The sequence below is a fragment of the Pediculus humanus genome, genomic scaffold (genome assembly GCF_000006295.1).
Source record: "Pediculus humanus corporis 1103172107737 genomic scaffold, whole genome shotgun sequence".
NCBI classification, from domain to species: domain Eukaryota; kingdom Metazoa; phylum Arthropoda; class Insecta; order Psocodea; family Pediculidae; genus Pediculus; species Pediculus humanus.
Window position 1 is genome coordinate 541,118 of NW_002987340.1, and position 20,029 is coordinate 561,146.

General features: G+C 28.4%; 1 protein-coding gene across 1 annotated transcript; it reads right to left on the reverse strand.

The window, feature by feature from the left end:
* Positions 1-2,995: 2,995 nt before the first annotated feature.
* Phum_PHUM333310 (runt, putative) lies at positions 2,996-9,465 on the reverse strand (the record flags this gene model as incomplete). Its single annotated transcript, XM_002427577.1, has 4 exons — positions 2,996-3,594; positions 4,492-4,665; positions 8,096-8,209; positions 9,129-9,465. The coding sequence occupies 4 exons, from the start codon at positions 9,463-9,465 to the stop codon at positions 2,996-2,998; spliced, it is 1,224 nt and encodes a 407-aa protein (XP_002427622.1).
* Between the last annotated feature and the right edge of the window lie 10,564 nt (positions 9,466-20,029).

Consider the following 20,029-nt stretch of genomic DNA (forward strand, 5'->3'; position numbering starts at 1 on the left):
ACGGGGAGCTCTTAAATGCCTGTTTCAGGGAATTTCTTTAAAAAAAAAAAAAAAAACTTTCACCATTTTTCTCCGCAAATAAGATATACCGTGTGACAATTCTATTAACATTAAATGATCTGAGAAAATTTTTCTCTCTCTCTCTTTCTTTTCTTTTCTTTTCTCCGCATAAGAAAAAATAAATTCAATTATCGTTTAAATATAGAAAAGAAAGGAAAGAGAAAGAAAATAAAAAGTTTTTTTTTTTTTTTAAAAATAAAGTTAAATAAAAATACGAGTACGTACTATTGATAACGATAAGAAAAAAATAAATAAATATAAATAAATAAATAATAATAATAATAATAATAATAATGTGAGTGTACAATAAGGGGTTTGCAATTGTAAAGCTGGATTACCCAAAATAAAGGTTTACCATAGTAGAGTTTTTAAGGGTTTCGTATTTTTGGCCAAATGGGGCAGCCGCAGCACGATGGCATTTTTAGAGGGGAATTCCCTGCCTCTTCCTTTTCAACCCTTTTATATGATTTTCTTTAGTGTTTCACCTTTTACTTTATATTTATACCTTTTGTATACCCCCTCCCCTCTCTCTCTTTGTTTAAATGTTTTGTGCGTGTAGAGAAGGACATGAAATTATGTACATAACAAAAAAAAATGTTTTTCTTTTTACTTTATTTACCTTTTTTTATTGTTTTTTTTTAAATTTATAATAATAATGATAATAATAATAGTAATTATTGTTATGAAAAAAACAAGTTTTCGGATTTTTTTTTATCGTTTTTCGGTTCTTTTTTATAGGATTTCTATTTTCTAATGACATAAATTATTATTTATTATAGAATCCGTAGAAAAAAAAAAAAAAAAAAAACAAGTGAAAAAGAGATTGAGGTCATCAAAACAAATCACTTGAAGAAATTAAAAACTATTATTCATTGTTTATGTGACATTTATTGGCAATTCCGATTTTTTTTTCTTTTTTTTTTTTTATTCCAAAGTCAAACCGATTATCGTCTCTCTTTTTCCTTTTTTTCCGACCCAATCGCTATACCACTCCCCCGCCCCCCACTTACTTCTTCACATTCTATATTACACACGCACACGGACACGAATACTACTCGCATTTAAATAATTTTTCGTTTTTTTTTTTTTTTTTTTTTTTATGGAGAAAATAATAATTAAAATAACTGAAAACGATATTTTTTTTTATGTATCCATAAATATTATTTATGTTTAGTATTATTTTCCTTTTTTTCCATGGAAAAAATAGGAAAAATCATTTCGAAAAGATTTTGTGATAAAATTTAATTGATTTAATAGCATTTATTTAAATATTTTATATGATGGTATTTTTTTTTTTTTTTAAATTATTTTCCTTTGTCGTGTTTTTTATTTTACCATTGAATTATACATTTCCCCCCCTCTCTTACCTCGTATTTGACGATGATGAAATATTAAATCATGAGAGAAGAAAAATAAAATAAAATGGTTTTAACTGATTCAAAAAAAAAAAAAAGGTTCCTCCATTAAATATTAATCGAATGAAAAAATTTTCCAGATATAAACCAGATATTATAAAAAAAAAAAAATTCATAAGGTTGTGTGTGTGTGCGTGCGCGGTGTAATTTGTGATGAATACGATGGATGAACATTTTTTTTTCATCCCTCTACCCCCCTTATACCATGTCATCACAAATTTAACCCCTTTAATCCTTTCCCTCCCTTTCTCTCTCTCCGCCATATCATCATTTATTTAAATTTTTTTTTTTGCTTTCTATTAATTTTTAAAAAAAAAATAATAATTTATTTATGGATTGTCGAGTGAATAAAAATACATAAAGTTTATTTATTTATTTATTTATTTTTGGGTTTCCAAAAAAAATTCCGAGTGATTGTTATCGAGCTGGAAAAATAGAAAAAAAAAAAACTGGAGAAAATTTACGTGCCAAAAAAGAAAAATGTTTTTTTTTTTCTCTGCTTCTGGAAATGGGGGGAAATTTTTTTTTTGTTAATTAGTCGACTTGAAAATTTATTTATAGTTTTTTTTTTTAGTTTCCAAAAAAAATATTTTTTGGAAAATAATAAAAAAGGTCATGGAGGGAAAAACAAAAATGACATTTTAAAGAAAACAACAAAAAAAATTTTTTTTGGAAGAAGTCTCCAGTGTCATAAAAATATTTATTTCAAATGACTTTTTGAATAAAAAATAATTTTAATTTGTTTAAATTATTATTATTATCGTAGTCGTAGCTATTGTTTTCTATTTTTGTTTATAAACTGGAAAAGGATCGAGTTCAAAAGGTCGTTTGTTGTTGTTGTCGTAAACATAATTTTTTTGTTTGTTTTCACCTTGAAATTTTTATTTTTTTTTTAAAGTTTAAACGTCCGACATTTTGTTTTTTTTGTTTTGTTTATAAACAATTTAAATATTTTAATCTTTATATAAATATTATATTTTTTTTTTTATTGTTTGTTTACATAAATTTTAAACCGTATGGATTCGATGTTTGATTTCATAATATTTTATTTACGAATACTCGTAATTTTTTTTTTTTTTATTCAAATAATAATAATAATGATGATGATAAATTTTGAAAATAATATTTATTACGTAAACTAAATAATATATATAAACTTTTAAAAACAAATAATATCTAATAAATAATAACTAATTATTTTATTATCATTAGTCTTTTTTCTAATCATAATAATAATAATAATAATAATCACATTTAAAACTACTTTTAGAAGACGTGGAAGAGGGAGGGGGAATTTTAGTTTTTTCTCGCACGTTAAATTTAAAACTAAAAAAAATTTTTTTTTTTTTAGAAAAACCGAAATTCACTGGCTAAAAAAAAAAAGAGTAAAAATCAATGTTTATACATATTTAAATATCACAGGTATTAAAAAAATCAAAGTTTTAAAACAATTTTTACGAGTTTGAAAACTTTTTTTTTTAGTTAAAAGTTTAAAAAAAAAAAAAACGATTTTTTTGTTTTTAATATGGCCGCCAAACCGTTTTTTGGGGTTGCGTTGAAGTTTGAGTCGTGGTGGTGGTGGTGATGGTCGAACAATCGGATATAACAACTGTTTCCTGTTTTTTTTTATTTTCACTCACACTTTTTATCGGCGATGATTTTCTGCAAGTCCGAATAATTCCCGAATCTTTACCACTACTACTATAAGGATGAGATCTAGAATTTGATTTAACTTGTCTGAACGCGGATTTAACAACGTCTATCGTTTCTTCGTTATCACTGTTATCGGAAATTTCACCCGTTGACGTATTGTTACTTTCCGTGGCGTTTTCTTCCGGACTCGGTATCCTTTGTTGATTCCCGGTTGTATTATTATTAGATTCCGGAGATGATGATGATGATGACGATGATATGACGCGAGCTGTTGAATTTCCGTTCGTTCCACTCAATATTGTTTCGTTTAATTTTGGTAATTGAGGGAGCAATAGTTTTTCCATAGATGTCGAATAACCTAAAAAATGAGGTCCTAAATAACTCGTAGGTGTTGGATTGGTTGAATGGGAAAATGTCGCCATTGAAGGTCCCAAATGTATATCCGGTGGAAAGGGAACGGATGATCCTAAAGAAGATGAACTTAACCCTGAAATTAATTTTTATTTATTTATTTAACTATTCATAAACGTTCGGACGAGGGAATTTAAATTTTTTACGTAGGCGTAACGCACAACGCAACGCAAGAGTTGAGAAAAGAAAAAAAAAGTATTTTTGGAAATAAGAGGATTTGCGGCCATCAGACAGAATTGATAAAAAAAAGGATGAACATGTGAATTTTCCGTTTAAAAGATTAAACAACCGAATTCTCAACTAGGGCTTTAACTTAAAAAAAAAAAAAAATTTAAATAATAATAATAATTATTATTTTTTGTATTATTGTCGCAAGTGTGTGTGTGTGTGTTTTAATTAAATGAAGCATAAATAAGGGCATCAAACGTGAGAGAGAAAGAGAGAGAGAGAGAGACTAGCCGACGGTGATGATCGGCAGATGCTAAGTAAAGATTTAAAATTTTGTGTGTGCAATTTTATGGTAGCAAAGACCCGACAATGCTTTCAACAGACCCACGATGAAGTTTTATGATAAAATAAGTCTCCTTTGTTCTTCTTCCCCTCTTTTATATAACAGTCATGGACAACTCAATTTCGTAGTAGTTCCATAATCTTGATTTTGTATTCCGTACGTTAGTTATATTCGAAGGGTGTTTAAAAAGAAACGAAAGAAGAAAAACTATTTTGCAATATTTTAACGTGATGGGGTATTCTTTTTTTGATTCATTTTTACGAATCTGCCAGCTTGCATTCATTCTTCACCGGCCCTCAGATTAGTTAGCTAAAAGGATATTGAATGCACACACGGAGGTCAATAATTGGTATTTTTATCCCTGCCACGTTTTCAATGAAAGAGTAACGAAAGAGACGAAAAGTGTGCGTAAATAGTTCAATAATATGAAAAATTATTTACCTTTTGAAAGTGTCGAACACGGAGGAACTGGAAGTTTACACAATTCTGTATTTGTTGGCCTTCTAAAATATTCTGGCCATGCGTAACTCATGTAAGCAGCATCTAACCATTGTGGTGGTACGACAGCAAAAGGTGCAAAACCTGGATAACCTCCTGCTAAACCGTAACCGAAACCTTTAAAAAAAAAAAAATTTATTTACAACATACGCTCTACTAAAATTCAAAACTACCTTAATAATAATAATAATAATAATAATAAGATTCATTTAATTTTATAAAAATGGTTTGGTAAAAAAAAAAAAAAATTTTATTTATTAACGTTCTCGGGGTTACAAACAGAAAAAATTTTTAACATTTTACCTGTAATTTTTTTTATTTTTTATGTTAGGTGAAGTATAAAAAGTTTTTTTTTTTTTGCCTAATAAAATGAATTTATATATATATAGGTTATGGATGGAAAAAGGGGGTAGCTAGAGGTTTTAAGGGTGAATTTAAAAAAAAAAAAATGAATTGACATCTCAATAACGGCTGTTGCTATTTGAGAAGGGCATTGAGAACAATAAACCAAACATTTTAAAAAGGAACAAAAAAAAAAATTTAATTGTTATATTTTTAAGTGAACGTTAAAGGCCGTTTAAAAATTATTATTATAATTATTATTATTATTATTATTATTATTATTATTATTATTACTATTACTTAAACGTAATTATAATTAATAAATCATTTATTTGTTTAATTAACTAACTAAATATTATTAACGCTCATTTTATTAAATTTTTTATGTAAGAATAAAACGATACAAAAAAAAAAAAAAATTTTCATAGAGTAAAAAAAAGGGGTTGAACGTAGAAAAAGAAAAAAAAAAGTGTCAGAAGAACCGCCCCCTGTGGCAAGTTTGACAACCTCAAAATCTTGTTTGTTACAAAAATAATCGGAAAATTAATAATAAAAAATTTTTTTTTCTTGTTTTGTGTCTTTTCGAAGGTAAACACCGTCGCCATTTTTTTTTTACCGTTAAAAAATAAAAATTAATAAATAATAATGGGTTTGAATAAGGTGAGGGTAATTTAATTTTATACTCAAAGTCTTGTTTTTATAAAATTCGCGCTCATTTGTTTCGAAATTAATAAACATGATGTGATCCGGAAATTGTTTATAAATGAACCGAAGAAGACATTTTTTTTTTTTTTTTTTTTTTATTAGAGATGCTCAAGCATCAGGAGCAGCAGCAGCAGCATCTGAGAAAGGAAAATTCGTTAATGGAACTTTTCATTTTTAGGCTTTTAAAAAAAAATAAAAAATTAAAAAAGCTTTTTACCCAAGCTCATCATCATCATCACCACCACCGCCACCGCCACCACCTTTCTTTTCGTTTTCTCTTTTGGCACAACCTTCGTTCACCTCCCTTCCCTTTTTCCCTACTCCCCTCCTCCGAAAGGGCGAATAAAACTTTTTTTTTTTAAAATAAAATTTAAAAAAAAATTTTTTTTCGTTCGCCATCGTTTCTTTTTTTTTAAAAAAAAAATAAAATTATTTATTTAAATCCCTTCGTGTCATTAGATAGATTCCCTTAGCTCATTCTATAAATTTGGCATTGACCGAAAAAAAAAAAAAACTTTTGAAATTTCCTTTACGCTCAAAAACTCAACGAAACCAGAAAAACCACGGTCGTAAAATGATTTTTAATTGTAGCGCTTTCCTTTGAAGTTTTTTTTTAAATAAGACTTGGTTGTAAAATGAACGCAGAATAAACAAAAATAAAAAAAAAAAAAAATCCAGATCTCAGTTCGCGTTGCTACCATTTTAATGAGTTTTCAAACAAGTAAAAAAAAAAAAAAAGTCTTCAACACAAACAAATGATGAAAAGGTCTCTCTCTCTCTCTCTCTCTTTCTCTCTCTCCTCTTTTACAAAGGAACTCATTCAATCATTCACTATGATGGTAATGATAATAATTATGGTATAAAAAAAAAAAAATGGCGTACGGATCACGAATCATGTTTTTTTTTAGTCTTCAATTACATCATATAATTTATTCCTTTTTATTTAAAAAAAAAAAGTTTAATTTAATAATATATATTTTTTACTGATACATTTATACTAAAAAAATATATTATTATTATTATTATATATTAAAAACGACAGAGAAAAAAATCCAAGATATATTTTTAAAAAAAAATTAACCAAAGTTTTTTACTTATTTATTTTATACATAATTTTATATTCCCTCTAGAATACATTTCTATTAAAAAAAAAAAAAGGATATTCTGGGGGATGAAAAAAAAAAAAAGAAAAATAAAGGGGTGGGTTTATTGAAGAAGGGTTATTTATTTTCCAAGCCAAATCTAAAAGAGTGACCGAAAAGGTTTTTTTTTTTTGCAACAACCTTCTCGCCATCCATCCTTCTTTTTCTTTCTGCCCTTTTGCCTTTTTCCCTTTCTCCTCCTCACCCCCCTTACACACACACACCGGAGCCCCGCCTTACTCCCCAAACATGTGTCGATAAGCGAAGTATCGGTCAAGTTTCAAGCTAAAAAGATTCCCGGGTCAAAATGCGTCAAAGGAATAATTCTCTTCGACAAAGTTCTATAGGCAAAGGGTTAAACGAAACCTCTTTTTTTTTCTCTCTCTCTTTGTGCTGCTGCTCTTCAAACCTTCTTTTTTTTTTTTCATTTTCCGTCGTTTTACTATCATTATCATCATCATCAACCTTTTCTTTCGCGGCGAGAAAAACCTTTTTTCATTTAAAAAAAAAAAATTTACTAAACGAAAGTTTTTTTTTTTTAAAAGATTAAAATTTCGTGAGTAGTTTTTTCTTCATTCTAAAAAAAAAATTTTTTTAATGACGTCACAATATTATTATTATTATTATTATTATTATTATTATTATTATTATTATTATTATTATTATTATTATTATTGTTTTTAATTTTTTATGTGATTAAATGAAATTTTTGCGTTCGTTAAAACAAAAGTTTTTTCTTCGCCGGATTTTTGTGTTCTAAAAGTTTTTTTGTTTTGTTTTCTCGGTGGCGACAGGATATGGCACAACAACAACAACAAACAAACAACAAACAACAAAAACTATATATATAGACATCTTTTACCGATAAACCCCCTTTGAAAGGTTTTTTTGTCTTTTGTGTGTGTGTGTGTGTGTGACTCTAAAAGTGAGGCTAATTACCGGTCATGTGTGAAGTTACCATGACGACAAGCAATTAAGGCAAAGCGGTTCGGCTACTTTACATATTCCTTTCCTTATCAAAGCACTTCTGATTACATCTTTCTCTACTTTACAAACTTTTAATCTTGTTTATCTTGATCCTTTTTTTTTTTTTTATTCTGACTCGGTTAATCCGGCCTTTGTTAAGACAAACAAAGGAAATCAACTAATTTTAATACCTTTGTTTTTCATATCCTCTCCTTTTTTCGCCACGACTTTAGGTTGGTAGGTAAGTTCGTACCCTTATTTAATTTTTTTGTCCGCATTTTCTTTTTCAAGTGGTTTTTTAATTATTATTATTATTATTAATAAATAATTTTTCACTTATGTGCATAACACGAAATATGATTAAAAAACGGATTAAACGTGTTTGTACTTACTCGTTTTCGTTCTTGGTTCCCTGGGTCCATCAACAGTAACTTTTATGGCTTTCGCATATGTTGCTATTTGAAAAGGCGTAGAACTTATTAGAATCGTCAAAGAAAAACTTTTTCCTGTTGAAAAAAAAAAAAAACAAAATCGTGATCGTGAATGATAATAAAATTTTAAATTATTATAAATGGAAAATAGCAAAAAAATTATAGAACTCGTGAGAAAATAAAAACTAAAAAAGAAAGAAGAAGGTGGAGGGATGGAAAAGAGCCGAAAGGGGTTTTTCCTATACTACTTATTGATGCACTTCATGGGGGAGGAAGTCTTTATTGTTTGCTGAGGGAGGGATGACTCATGGTAAAATTCAATCAATATCTGGCACATACACACTAACTATATATATATATATCAAATAAATAGGGAGAAAAAGAAAAACGGAATCGTAATATGAGACAATAGAAAGAAAAAAAAAATTCCAAAAACTAATCCTGGAGTGTATGTAGTGGTAGTAGAATGATTGAATTTTTATTAATAAATTTTTGTTAAACCGGATGTTGTTACAAAAAAATTTTACACGTTTAAGAGAAAAACATTTTTTTATTATATATATTATAACGAATTGAAATTTTCCATCAATTTTAAATTTTGAGTGAGAAAAACAACAAAAACCGCGCATAAACATATTTCAAACAACAACAAAAAAATTAAATTTTGTTTTTTATCCAAATTACCGCAGTTAACGTGTAACTAGAACACTTTAAACGACGTAATTAAATTTAATTTATGAAATGATTTAATTTATTTTGATTAACACGTTTTAATTTTAAAAAAAAGGAAAATTGTTGAGTAATTTACAAAGCAAGAAAGTTTTACCGTCAAAAGTTTTTTCTTTGTATAAAAACTTTCGTTTATTGCTCCTTCCGTTTCCGCGTAGTGAGGAAAATCAAATTTTTTAACAAATAAAAATGTCGAGAGTGAAACGATGTAACTTTTTTGTTATCGAGACGGTTTATAAAAAAAAAAAAGTTTGACTACTCTTACCTCTTCCGCTTCTTCCGACAAATCTCAAATCGTTGAATTTAGCAACTTGATTTTTCATAACGGCCGTACAATTTCTTAACTCCCCGCAAAAATTTTCATCGTTTCCGCACCTGATTGTTACCAAAGTGCCATCAACAACATCGTCCAAAGCGACAACTTTAAACGCGATCGGTAATGATTTATTTGATCTCCAATGATTGGGTAATGCCGAACATAATATCGCGGGACTTCCGGTTTGCACGAGTTCTCCGTGATATTCTTGTAAAATTTCGTGAACGTTTGAAAAAAGGTCGGTACCCGCCATCGCGGCACGATCCCTCGGCGACGGCAAATGCATCGGGGCACCAGAAAAACGGGAAAAAATAAAATTTTCTTTTTCTCACGTTTCTTTTATTCTTATCGCGATTATCGTATTACGAAACTTCATTCGATATTATTATGTACCGATATCGAATCCGACGTTTATATAAAAAAAAATAGTCAATCAAAAACGGTTACACGTCAAAAACAAACAAACAAACAAACAAACGAACGAGAAAAAAAAAAAACAAAAATAAAAGAAAAAAAAAAAAAAAACTTTTTCTTACAGATGGTGTTGCGATGACGCAAAACAGCGCTCAACTGTCTGTCAGTGAGAAGACCGAGAGTAACAATTTTTTTTTTTTTTTTTTTTCTTTCTTTCTCTCCGATATCCGTCGATTTTCTCCCCCCCACTCTCAACACCGCTTTTCTCTCTCTCCCTCGTGAAAAAATGGTGTTTTATATGCGGGTTTTTTTTTTTTTTTTTGTGAGAAAGAGAGAGATATAAAATACGCGTTACACATAAGCGAAACAAAGATACAAAAAAAAAAAAAATTCCCCCGCGACCATTCCCGCACGCTCTTTCCCTCTCTCTCTCTCTCTCTCTCTTCTCCAATCCGGCCCGGCGGTTTAAACGTGGCCACCGCCCGCGTTTTGTGGCCGACCGGCGAACTAAAACCCATACTCTCCCCCTCCCCTCTCTTTACTCCTCGCTCCTCCTCATTTCCCTCCTCTTCTACCCTTACTACATTCATCCCTTATCGGTTCCACCCTTAAGATTTTCGTCTTAGGAGTCAACTTGTTAATGGGGGTAACTTTTTATCCAATTTCCTTTAGTTTATCTTTTTCTCTTTTATTTTCGTATTTATATATAAATATATGCACATAAACATAAACATAAACATAAAATTTAACAATTTGTTTTCTGTTTTATTAAAATGTTTTTCTTTCTAAACATAATAATAATAATAATAATAATAATAATAATAATAATAATAATAATAATAATAATTATAAACATAAATTTAATTGTTTTGTTTATAATTATATATAAAATAAAATAAAATTTTTTTTTCGCGTTTACCTCTTCGCGTATTAAAACAATTTCGAGGGGGCGTTATTATTAATGGGGTAACTTTTATTAGGCTCAGGTACGAAGGTTTAAAAAGGAAAAATTTATCGTTTAATCCTTTAAATGAAAAAGTAATAATTTTAAATCATTATATTCATTATTATTTTTTTTTCTTTTTCTCCCCAAATTATAAAATCAAAATGAAATAATAATAATATGAATGGACATTCGTTTCATCCTTGTTCATCCCCCCCAAATGATCAATTTAAAATCAACGTTGATGATGATGATGATGATGATTCCTTGGGCTAGATGATTCCCATTTGGGAAATTTTTTTTTTTTTTTTTTTTTTTTTTTTAGCGCAGACGACGACGATCAATCTGTAATGAGCTCAATCGATCTTGTGACATCATATTCTTGTAAAAAAGGCAAAGTACATGGGTCCATCACGTTTTCCTTTCCCCTCTCTCTCTCTCTCTACATCCTCTTCCTATTTCCCTTTTTTTTTTTTTTTTCTTTCACCTCACTCTCCCATAAACACAGAAGAGAGAGAGAGAGAGATGGGGGGAGGGTCACGCACACACACACTCGTGTTTTTCCCTACCCTATACGTGTGTGTATATATCGGATCCATTAACACTTCATGATGAATAGCCCCTATTTTTTTAAATGTTTTGCCGGCGTAAACCTTTTTTTTTTTTTTTTTTTTTTGTTTCTTGTTTGTTTTAATTTGAAACTGAATATTTTTTCTTTTTTTTTTTTAAATATTACGAGAAAGAAAAAAAAAAGTGGATTCGTTAGTAAAATTTTAGGTAGCAAACTAAAAAACTTTTCGAGAAGAAAAGGGAGTTGATGATGATGATGATTTTCTTCGTAACCTCCCCTTTTTTATTTTTTTTCCCAATTTCATCCCCATTTTTGTTTGTATCTTTTGTTATCTCAGGGTTTCGACACGCCGCCAACACACGTAATAATTACATTTTTTTTTTTTTTTTTTTTACTGAAAATTTTGTTCTGACAGTCGCAATTTCAACAATTTTTTTTTTTATTATTTTATTTCTTCGTCTATATTATCTTTTTCTTTGTATTCGAACCCCCCCCTCTCCCCAAGCACGGAAAAAAAAGTTTTTATTTTAAAAAACTTTTCAACCGTTTTTTGTTTGAATTTTTAAAAAGAATTTTCTATTTTCTATTTAGAACGAGTTTAAAGAAATTGTATATAAAAATATTTGACTAAACTTTGAAAAAAAAAAAAAAAATTGAATGCATGGAAGTATTGGGTATATAAACTTTTCTTTTTTGAGGGGAACAAATGTAGAAAAAAAAATTTTCTCCCAAAAAAAAAAAAAAACTTTTTCCTGTAAGATTTATTGAAGCAAATTGGTTTGACAAACAAAAAAATAAAAAAAAGGGAATTTTTTTTTTTTTTTTGAATTGAAATAAAATTTTCCAGGGTTAAATTCAACCGAACCGTGTACAAAAATAAAAATTGAAGAGCGGCCCCCTCCTCCCCCAGCCCTTGGGTCGGTCCCCGTCAAAAACCTCCCCACGTGTGTGTGTGTGTGTGTGTGTGTGTTCATTCCCTTTCTCTTGTTATATATTTATATATATATATATATATATATCGCAAAAACCCAAAATAATCCAAACGTTTGAGATTTTTGCCCTCGATGTGCACCGAATTAATTCTGCAACGTTTCATGGATGAATGCAAACTGGAGATATGTGCAATATATATTATCCGGTTTATGATTGATTTGTTTCACTTTTTTTTTTTTTCTCCAGGATTTTTTGCGTTCCATGAATCGAACCTTACGCTTATATTTTCAAAAATTTTTTTTTTTCGTTTTTAATTTTCCGGCCGAATTTTTATTTAATAAATTTTTTTGTGTTTACTCCCTTGTCTTTTTCAATTTTTTCCTTTTTTTGCCCTCGTCTGGAATAATTTCTCGTCATTATAATCTACCACCACCATTTTTTTTTTTTGTTAATTTAAAATCCGGTAAATTTTACGTCGTGTAAAATTTTCCGTGTAATTTTTATTTGGTGTGTGTTGCAACAGGTGTAACGACTAAAAGTTATCATCATTATCATTCTTAAAAACAAAAATTTTCGGGTTAATTCGATTTTCCTCTAAAAAAAAAAGAAAATTTTTTTTGTTTTTGCTTTTGCTTTTTTGTTTTCGATTTTGAATTTTTGATTATTATTTAACAGATAAATTTTGTTCGAATTGTAAAAAATTTTTTTGATTTCCTCTCACAAATGATGATAATTAAAAAAAAAAAAAAAAAAAAGAAATTTTTTTTTTTTTTTTTTTAATAAATTTCAGTTGCAAAAATAAAGAAAATGATGGATATAAAAACCCTAAAGGAAACATATGGCATGAAAGAGGGTGTGAACCGTGACGAGGCCTGTCACAAATGACTCTAATTACACATTGGCGTTCCCTGGAGTGACATGGAAGTCGTTCCAAAGAAAGAAAAAAAAACCACATGAAAAATATAAAAAAAAATTTTAATTTTGTGATGACGTAAGAAGAAGAAAAAAAAAGGAAAAATTTTAATTTTTTTTGTCGACTTGTGAAAGTTATTGAAATTTTTTTATTATTATTATTATCAGTTAGTGTGCGTTATAGGGAGAAAAAAAAAAGTATAAACGTGTCCTGATAATAATGGGCGTTGCGTAAAGAACAAGTGGCAAAATATAGAACGCGGATTAACAAGTTCTAGGGAAACATTGGCAATGGTAAGCCTCCCCTGTCACTCACTCATCTTTATATAAAAAAAAAAAAGTTAATCTCTATCGATATATTCGAAAAAAAAATTCAAGGAAGGGGGGGGGTCGTCTATACTGTTTGAATATATATAAAAAAAAAAAAAGAATTTTCCAGAAGTAAAACATGATATGTTTTTTATAAAAACATTAGTTTTGCCACTGTTTCGAAAATAAAAAATGGAAAAAAAAATTTCGATCGACTAATCGTTGATTAAACCGAACGACAAAAAAAGAAAGTAAAAAAAAGTTGAAAGATTTTAATATTAAACCCTAAACGTCGACGCATTCCCACGCACACGCACACACGCACGTAGTACGCGCGTAGGCTCGCGTTTTATCGGTAAATTGTCAGGAAGGCTCAAAACCCTTCCTCCCTCATGATGCTGCTTAGAGAAAAGAGACAAAGTGAAAACTAATTGAGAATGAAGTCGGGAAAAGCTCAAATGGGTCGGTCGTGTACAGGAGGATTCCCGAGGACAACATTAGCTTATCCTTTCATCATCATCATCATCATTATTATTATTATTATTATTCTGTTCATCATTTAAAGAGATTAGTTAGCCATTATTTTTTAAGTAAATTATATTTCTCACCTTTTTTTTTTATATTTTTTCCCGCCCCCCTTCCCTCACCCTCTTCTTTCTTCTCTCGTATTTATAATCATCATCATCATCATCATCATCATCATTATTATTATTATTATTTATTTAAATTAAAAATTTTATGATTTTTTTTTTTCATTTGAAAAAATAAATTTATCGAATAAACAAATTCGTTAAAATTTTATTTTATTTAAATAATTTTTCTTATTACATATTATTATTATTATTATTATTATGGGTCAAACCCAAATTTAAGTAATTTAGGAAGTTTTTTGTAAATAATAATAATAATAATGGATTTAATTCTGCACTAATTTTTTTTTTTTTTATTCAAAAGTTTAAAATAATCTCTTTTTAATGTATTTATTATTATTATTATTTCTTCTTATTGTTGAAGATAGAGGATCGAAATCCTTAAAGATGTTAATAACATAAAAAGGAAATAATAATAATAATAATAATAATAATAAGATATTTGAAACTTTTTAGATAAAAGATAGAAAGAGAGAGAGAGAGAAAAGCAGATGTTGGTGTTCGATCAGGTAGAAAACCAAAGAAAATTTTTTTTGAAAATCTGATTTTGACCCGAGATTTTGTCGAAAATTTTTTTAATCTTTTTTTTTTCATTGTCAGACTTGTCAGTCATTATGTCAAAAAAAAACAAATTTTCGATCAGTGACGTCATTACTACGAATTTATTTAAAAGTTTAATTATTTTCCATAAATTAAAGAAAAAAACACCCCCACGTTATGTGATTAACCTCTAAATTCTCGTAATAAAAGGAAGATTTTTTAAATTGAAGGTATGGCGGAAGGAAGGAAGGTTTTATTATTATTATTATTATCAATTTCATCATCATCATCATCACCCCTCGAATTTTCATACAAACATTTTAAGTTTTTGAATTTCCATTGATCCGAAACAAAACAACAACAACAACAGGAGGAGGAAGAATAAGTTTGGTAAAGATGATACGAAATGAATGGAAAAAATAAAAAATAGGGGGAAGGGAAGGTTTTAAAAGTTTCTGGCTGGAGTGTCGGTTCACCAAAACGAATGCGGGAACCTCAATTGTGTCGAACCTTAAACGTGAAATCCCCCCCCCCCAAGAAAAAAATAATAATAATACATTCGTAAATGTGTATATATATTTCGTTCGTCGTAAGAATTTATGTGAAAAAAAAATTTATTATTATTATTATCATTATTATTATTTTAAAAATTTAAAAAGAATATTGTAAAAAAAAGGCACAAAATGAAAATGGGAAAAAATAAAATAATAATAATAATAAACGTGACTTTAGGTCAGCAAAGTCACGTATAAAAACATTACCGTGTAAAAATGATGGCAATTATTATTATTATATTTTTTTTTTTTGGGGGGGGAGGGGGGAGGGAAATTTTTTTTAAATTTTCAGGTTTTGGTCAAAACCAATTTTTGTAGTTTTTCTCATTTTTTTTTTTTTTAAATAAATGTGTGGGGGTGTGAGTTCGAAAGAAAATTTTTGTAAGAAAATTCTTTTTTAAAAAAAAACTAAAAATTTTATACATTCGTACGACGCACACGCACAAACGCACACAAACGCATTGTTAATTGTTAATGTGATGTAAAAAATATCAAAAAAACCATAACAAACAAAATAACAATAATGGTTGATAGTCAAGATGGTATTTTTTCGGGTATCATATCCTTTTGTCCGATTAACAAACGAAATCTCAAAGAAATACGTTAAATAAATAAATTAAAAAAGGAAAAAAAGGAAAAAACGGGAGCAAAAAAAAAAAAATGATTGTTGTTGATGTATATCATTGAAAGTTAATCAATCGTAAAGTTTTTAAAAAACATTTTCTCTTTTTTAAAAGAGGATAAATATGAGGATGGGTATCCATTCTAAAAAGGCTCTTTTACTGCTGCCTTTCGGAAATATTACAACGTTTAATGAAACGAAATGTTTAACGGTTTGGAATGGGACACGGGGAATTTTTTTTTTTTTTTCATTCGTTTCATTATAAAGAAAAATAAATCATTTTTACTTGTCAACAAAATCTTGTATGCCATTTTTTTTTTATTATTTATAAATAATAATCGGGTATTATTAACAAAAAAAAAAAAAGAAAATTTTCCAAAAAGAAAAGTTTTTAAAAACTCGATTCGAACGCCGCCTATCGGGATTTTTAATAACTTTTTTTTCAGTATCGGTCGATGAACGTTATTTTATTTAACAAAAAATAAATATAAATAACTTTTGAAAAATTTTTTTTTTCGAAAAAGAGTTTTAAATTGATGATGATGTGAGGCAGCAGTGTGGCGTTTTTTTTTTTACGCCCGCGTATTAATCGTTTATTTAAATACGCACGCACACGCACCCACGCACTCACGCACAAAAATAATTTTTTATTATATTTTTTTTGAAACCGTTGTTTACATTTAAAACTGTTTTTTTTTTTTTTTTTCGTTTTTATAATTAATTAAAAAAATAAATGTATAAAATTTTTATGAATGATAATAATAATAATAATGAAAAAGATTTAATTTTTGTATATTATGCAGTAAAAAAGGGGTTTAAAGTGAGGGGAATGGGGGGAGGAATGGGGAGAAAAAAGTAAAATAAATGAGGTTTTTTGATTCTTTAAGCAAACAATGCTGACTTGTTGCATAGAAATGAGCTTCTTTCTTAAGAAAAGAAATAACTGTTGGCGCTAATTAACAGAGCAATTAAATGTGAGCACCCAGTGATGAGGCGAAAGTTTACGGCTCCCCAAGGAGTCTTTGTGCTTATCTTTTCCTTCCTCCCTCCCTCCCCCCAACTTCCTCCATACTTTTCTAAATTTTCCAGAGGTTTTTGTACACTTCAATTTATATTCGTTTGTATGAGATAAAATTATTATTCTTTTCTTTTCTACTTTTAAAACTCTTTTATTTAGTTTTTCCTATTATTATTATTATTATTGGATTTATTTATATTTTGATAAACGAAAAAAAAAAGAAACTTTTTATTAATAATGTCACGTGGGGAATATAATTTTTTTTTTGTTCTCCTCGTAAAAGGTTTTTTATATCGAAAAAACATCTTTAAACATTGTTATTATTATTATTATTATTTAAAAACAAAATGTCAGTTAAAAAGGAATAGTTATTGATTAGTTTTTAAGAACTCAAGGCTACCATGCCTACCAAAACGGAAACAGGAAATGGTCTGTCATTTTATAATGCCCTATTTTGGATATGGTGTGCAACCATTTTAAGTTATAGTTATTCGTTTCCGACGTGGGTGGCTGGCAGACGTTTTTCAGTTGTCTTGTCAGGGCTGTAAACATTTAAAAAAAAAAAAAAAAAAATGTGAAACTCGAATGCCTGCATTTAAAAAAAAAATTTTTTTTATATGTTTATTTATTTATTTAGTTTTGATTTCCTTTAACAATTTAAAAAATCACCAAATGAATAATAATAATAATTTTATTTATTTATTTTTTTTGTAAAGAAGAAAAGAAAAGAAAAGGAACAAAGTATAAGTTTTAAAAATAATTAATATGTTTTCAAAATAAAATGATTTCAGTTTAAAATGGTTGTTTGGATGTTCCCGAATTCGACGGATGAAAGCACAAAATCAAAATTAAGGTCTTATTTCTTTTTAAGTTTTGTAAAATTAGAAAATATTTTACAAAAGTTTATCTTTTTTGATAACTTTAACTTATTTTCTTTCCAATTATTTTCATTCCTTTTATTTAATTTAAAATATATATACTACGCGCACGCACACACGTACACACACACACACATGTATATATTCAAATAAGAAATGAAAATTTAAATTATTCTTAACTTGATACATTTATAAAATGCATTTTGCTTAACTTTAAATTTCAAGGCGAGAATTTTAATTTCCTACATTCGAATATACATTAGGTTTTTCTTTTTTCTCTCCTCTTCCCCCCTCTCCCCCCCCCTCTCTCTCTCTCTCTCTCTCTCTTCTTCTTCCTCTTCTCCTTTTTCCACCGTATAATGATATAATTTAATTTTAAATATTTAATAAATCAGACAATGACGTTGAAAAAAAAAAAAAAATGCATTAAATGCATTTAAATAATTAAACTATGAATATGTGACAAAAGGTTTTCAAATGAAAGTTTAAAATGTGCAACGAAGGATTTAAAAAAGGATTCAATTTAAAATCTCGGCATTTGAAATGTCACGAAATGACAGGTGCCTTCATCCCTACCCCCCTCTCCCTCCTCCCTCCTTCCCAAATCCCTCCCCGCAAACACATTTCATTTTTTACATTGCCCCTCCTTTCGATTGATTTTATTTGAAAATATATATATATATATTATATATTTAAACTGCAGCAATCGGATTATATGCATCAACGAATATTTTTTTTTTTTTTTTTTTTGCATCATTTCAAAGGGGAATTCAAACAGCACAACAGCAAAAAAAAAAATTTTAATTTTATTGCAGTTATAATCCAAAACAAACAAACAAACATTTAAAAAAAAAAAAAAATTTTTTTTTTATTTATTATTTTGATAATAAAAAATAATTATTAGTTTTACTATTTAAAAAAAAAAAAACGAAAACAAACGTAAACATTTCTGGAAAAAAAAAAGTTGTGTTTAAAAATAAAAAAAATTTTTTTTTTTTGGAATAGAATATTCTAGAAATTATAACTTTGCCAAAAAAAAAAAAATGGATTACGATAATCCATTGTTGTGGAGAAAAAAAAACAAAATCTGGATTTTATAAGATTAGCCTTTTTTTGTTATTATTATTATTTATTAAAAATGTTATTATTATAATTATTCGATCGTTAAATTTATTTCCGATCATTATATTATAAATTAAAGGAATCGAAAAATGTGTCGTCACGTGACTTTAAAAAAAAAAAAAAAAGTTTATTTTTAAATTAAAATTTTTGTAATTTGATAATTGAATTATGAAATAATGACTATAAAATAAAGTTAAAAAAAAAAAAAAAAAACTTTAACGATGCGAAATCATTGAAAAGTGTAACATTCAATCATGAAGTCGTTAAATTCTCAAGAGAAAATAAAAAAAAAATCACAAAAAGGGGATGAAAAAAAAAAAAGAATGAAAAGGGGTTGAAATTGGGATAAAAAGTGCCGACCCGATTTTTTTTCTTAATAAATATTTCACAAACATCTTCTTGTTTGCTTTTACCGCTTTCTTTTAAACTTTTCTTCTTCTTCTTCTTCTTCCTCCTCTCCTCCTCCTCCTTCTTTTTTTTTACCAGCAATTTAAAAAAAAAAGACGAAAAAAAAAAATTTTTTTTGTTTTTATTTTTATTTTTATTATTCGAGTTTTTAATGATTTAAAAGCCACGCACGCATTTTGTTTACTTATACGTAACTTATAAGGTAGGACATAATAGTAGACATTGTCGGTTACCTTCGGCTTCATTCGTTTCCTTCGTGTAAGAGAGAGAAAGAGAGAGAGAAAGAGTGGGAGTGGGAGAGGGAAATAGAGAAAAGATAGGAGGAGGGAGAGCGAGAGAGAAATTAAAATAGTAAGAGAAAGAAAGAGAGAGAAAGAGTGAGAGAGAAAGAGAGGGAAATAGAAATGGAGGGACTTTCAACTTCCCGGTTCTAAGCGATTTAGAATATTGAGCTTTTCTCATTCGGAAGCTTTCTTAATTCACGTTTTCATTTTACATGTCGGTTGGTGGTTCCGGTGGCGTTTCGAGAATCCGAAATTTCTGTCAAAGCGAGTAGAAAAGCAATAAAAAGTGAGATAGATTAAAAGGGTTGCGGAGAATGAATTAGTGCTTCTGCTGCTGGTGCTGCTGCTCCTGCGAGGGAGCCCGATGTGCTGCTGCCGTCGGGGGGATGGTCATTCCATCTGTCCGAGGGTGAATGCGTCGTGGACGACTTTCAGACCTAAACCTTTGCCGCTAGATTACAACCGCATGCGATTGTGCGTGTGTATACTCATATCACACTCGAGTTGTTGTCTTCGGTTCCAACTTTACCCCGCGGGTCTAAGACGTTTAACTTGTTCTCTTTGTTAATTATTTTCAATTTTTAAAAAAAATCGCGAAAACTTTTTTTTTTTTTTTAAATAATAATACCAAGTGACTGTCAGTGGGTTCTGCAGTGCGGGAAATTAAAAAAAAAAACGTGAACGAAGAAAAT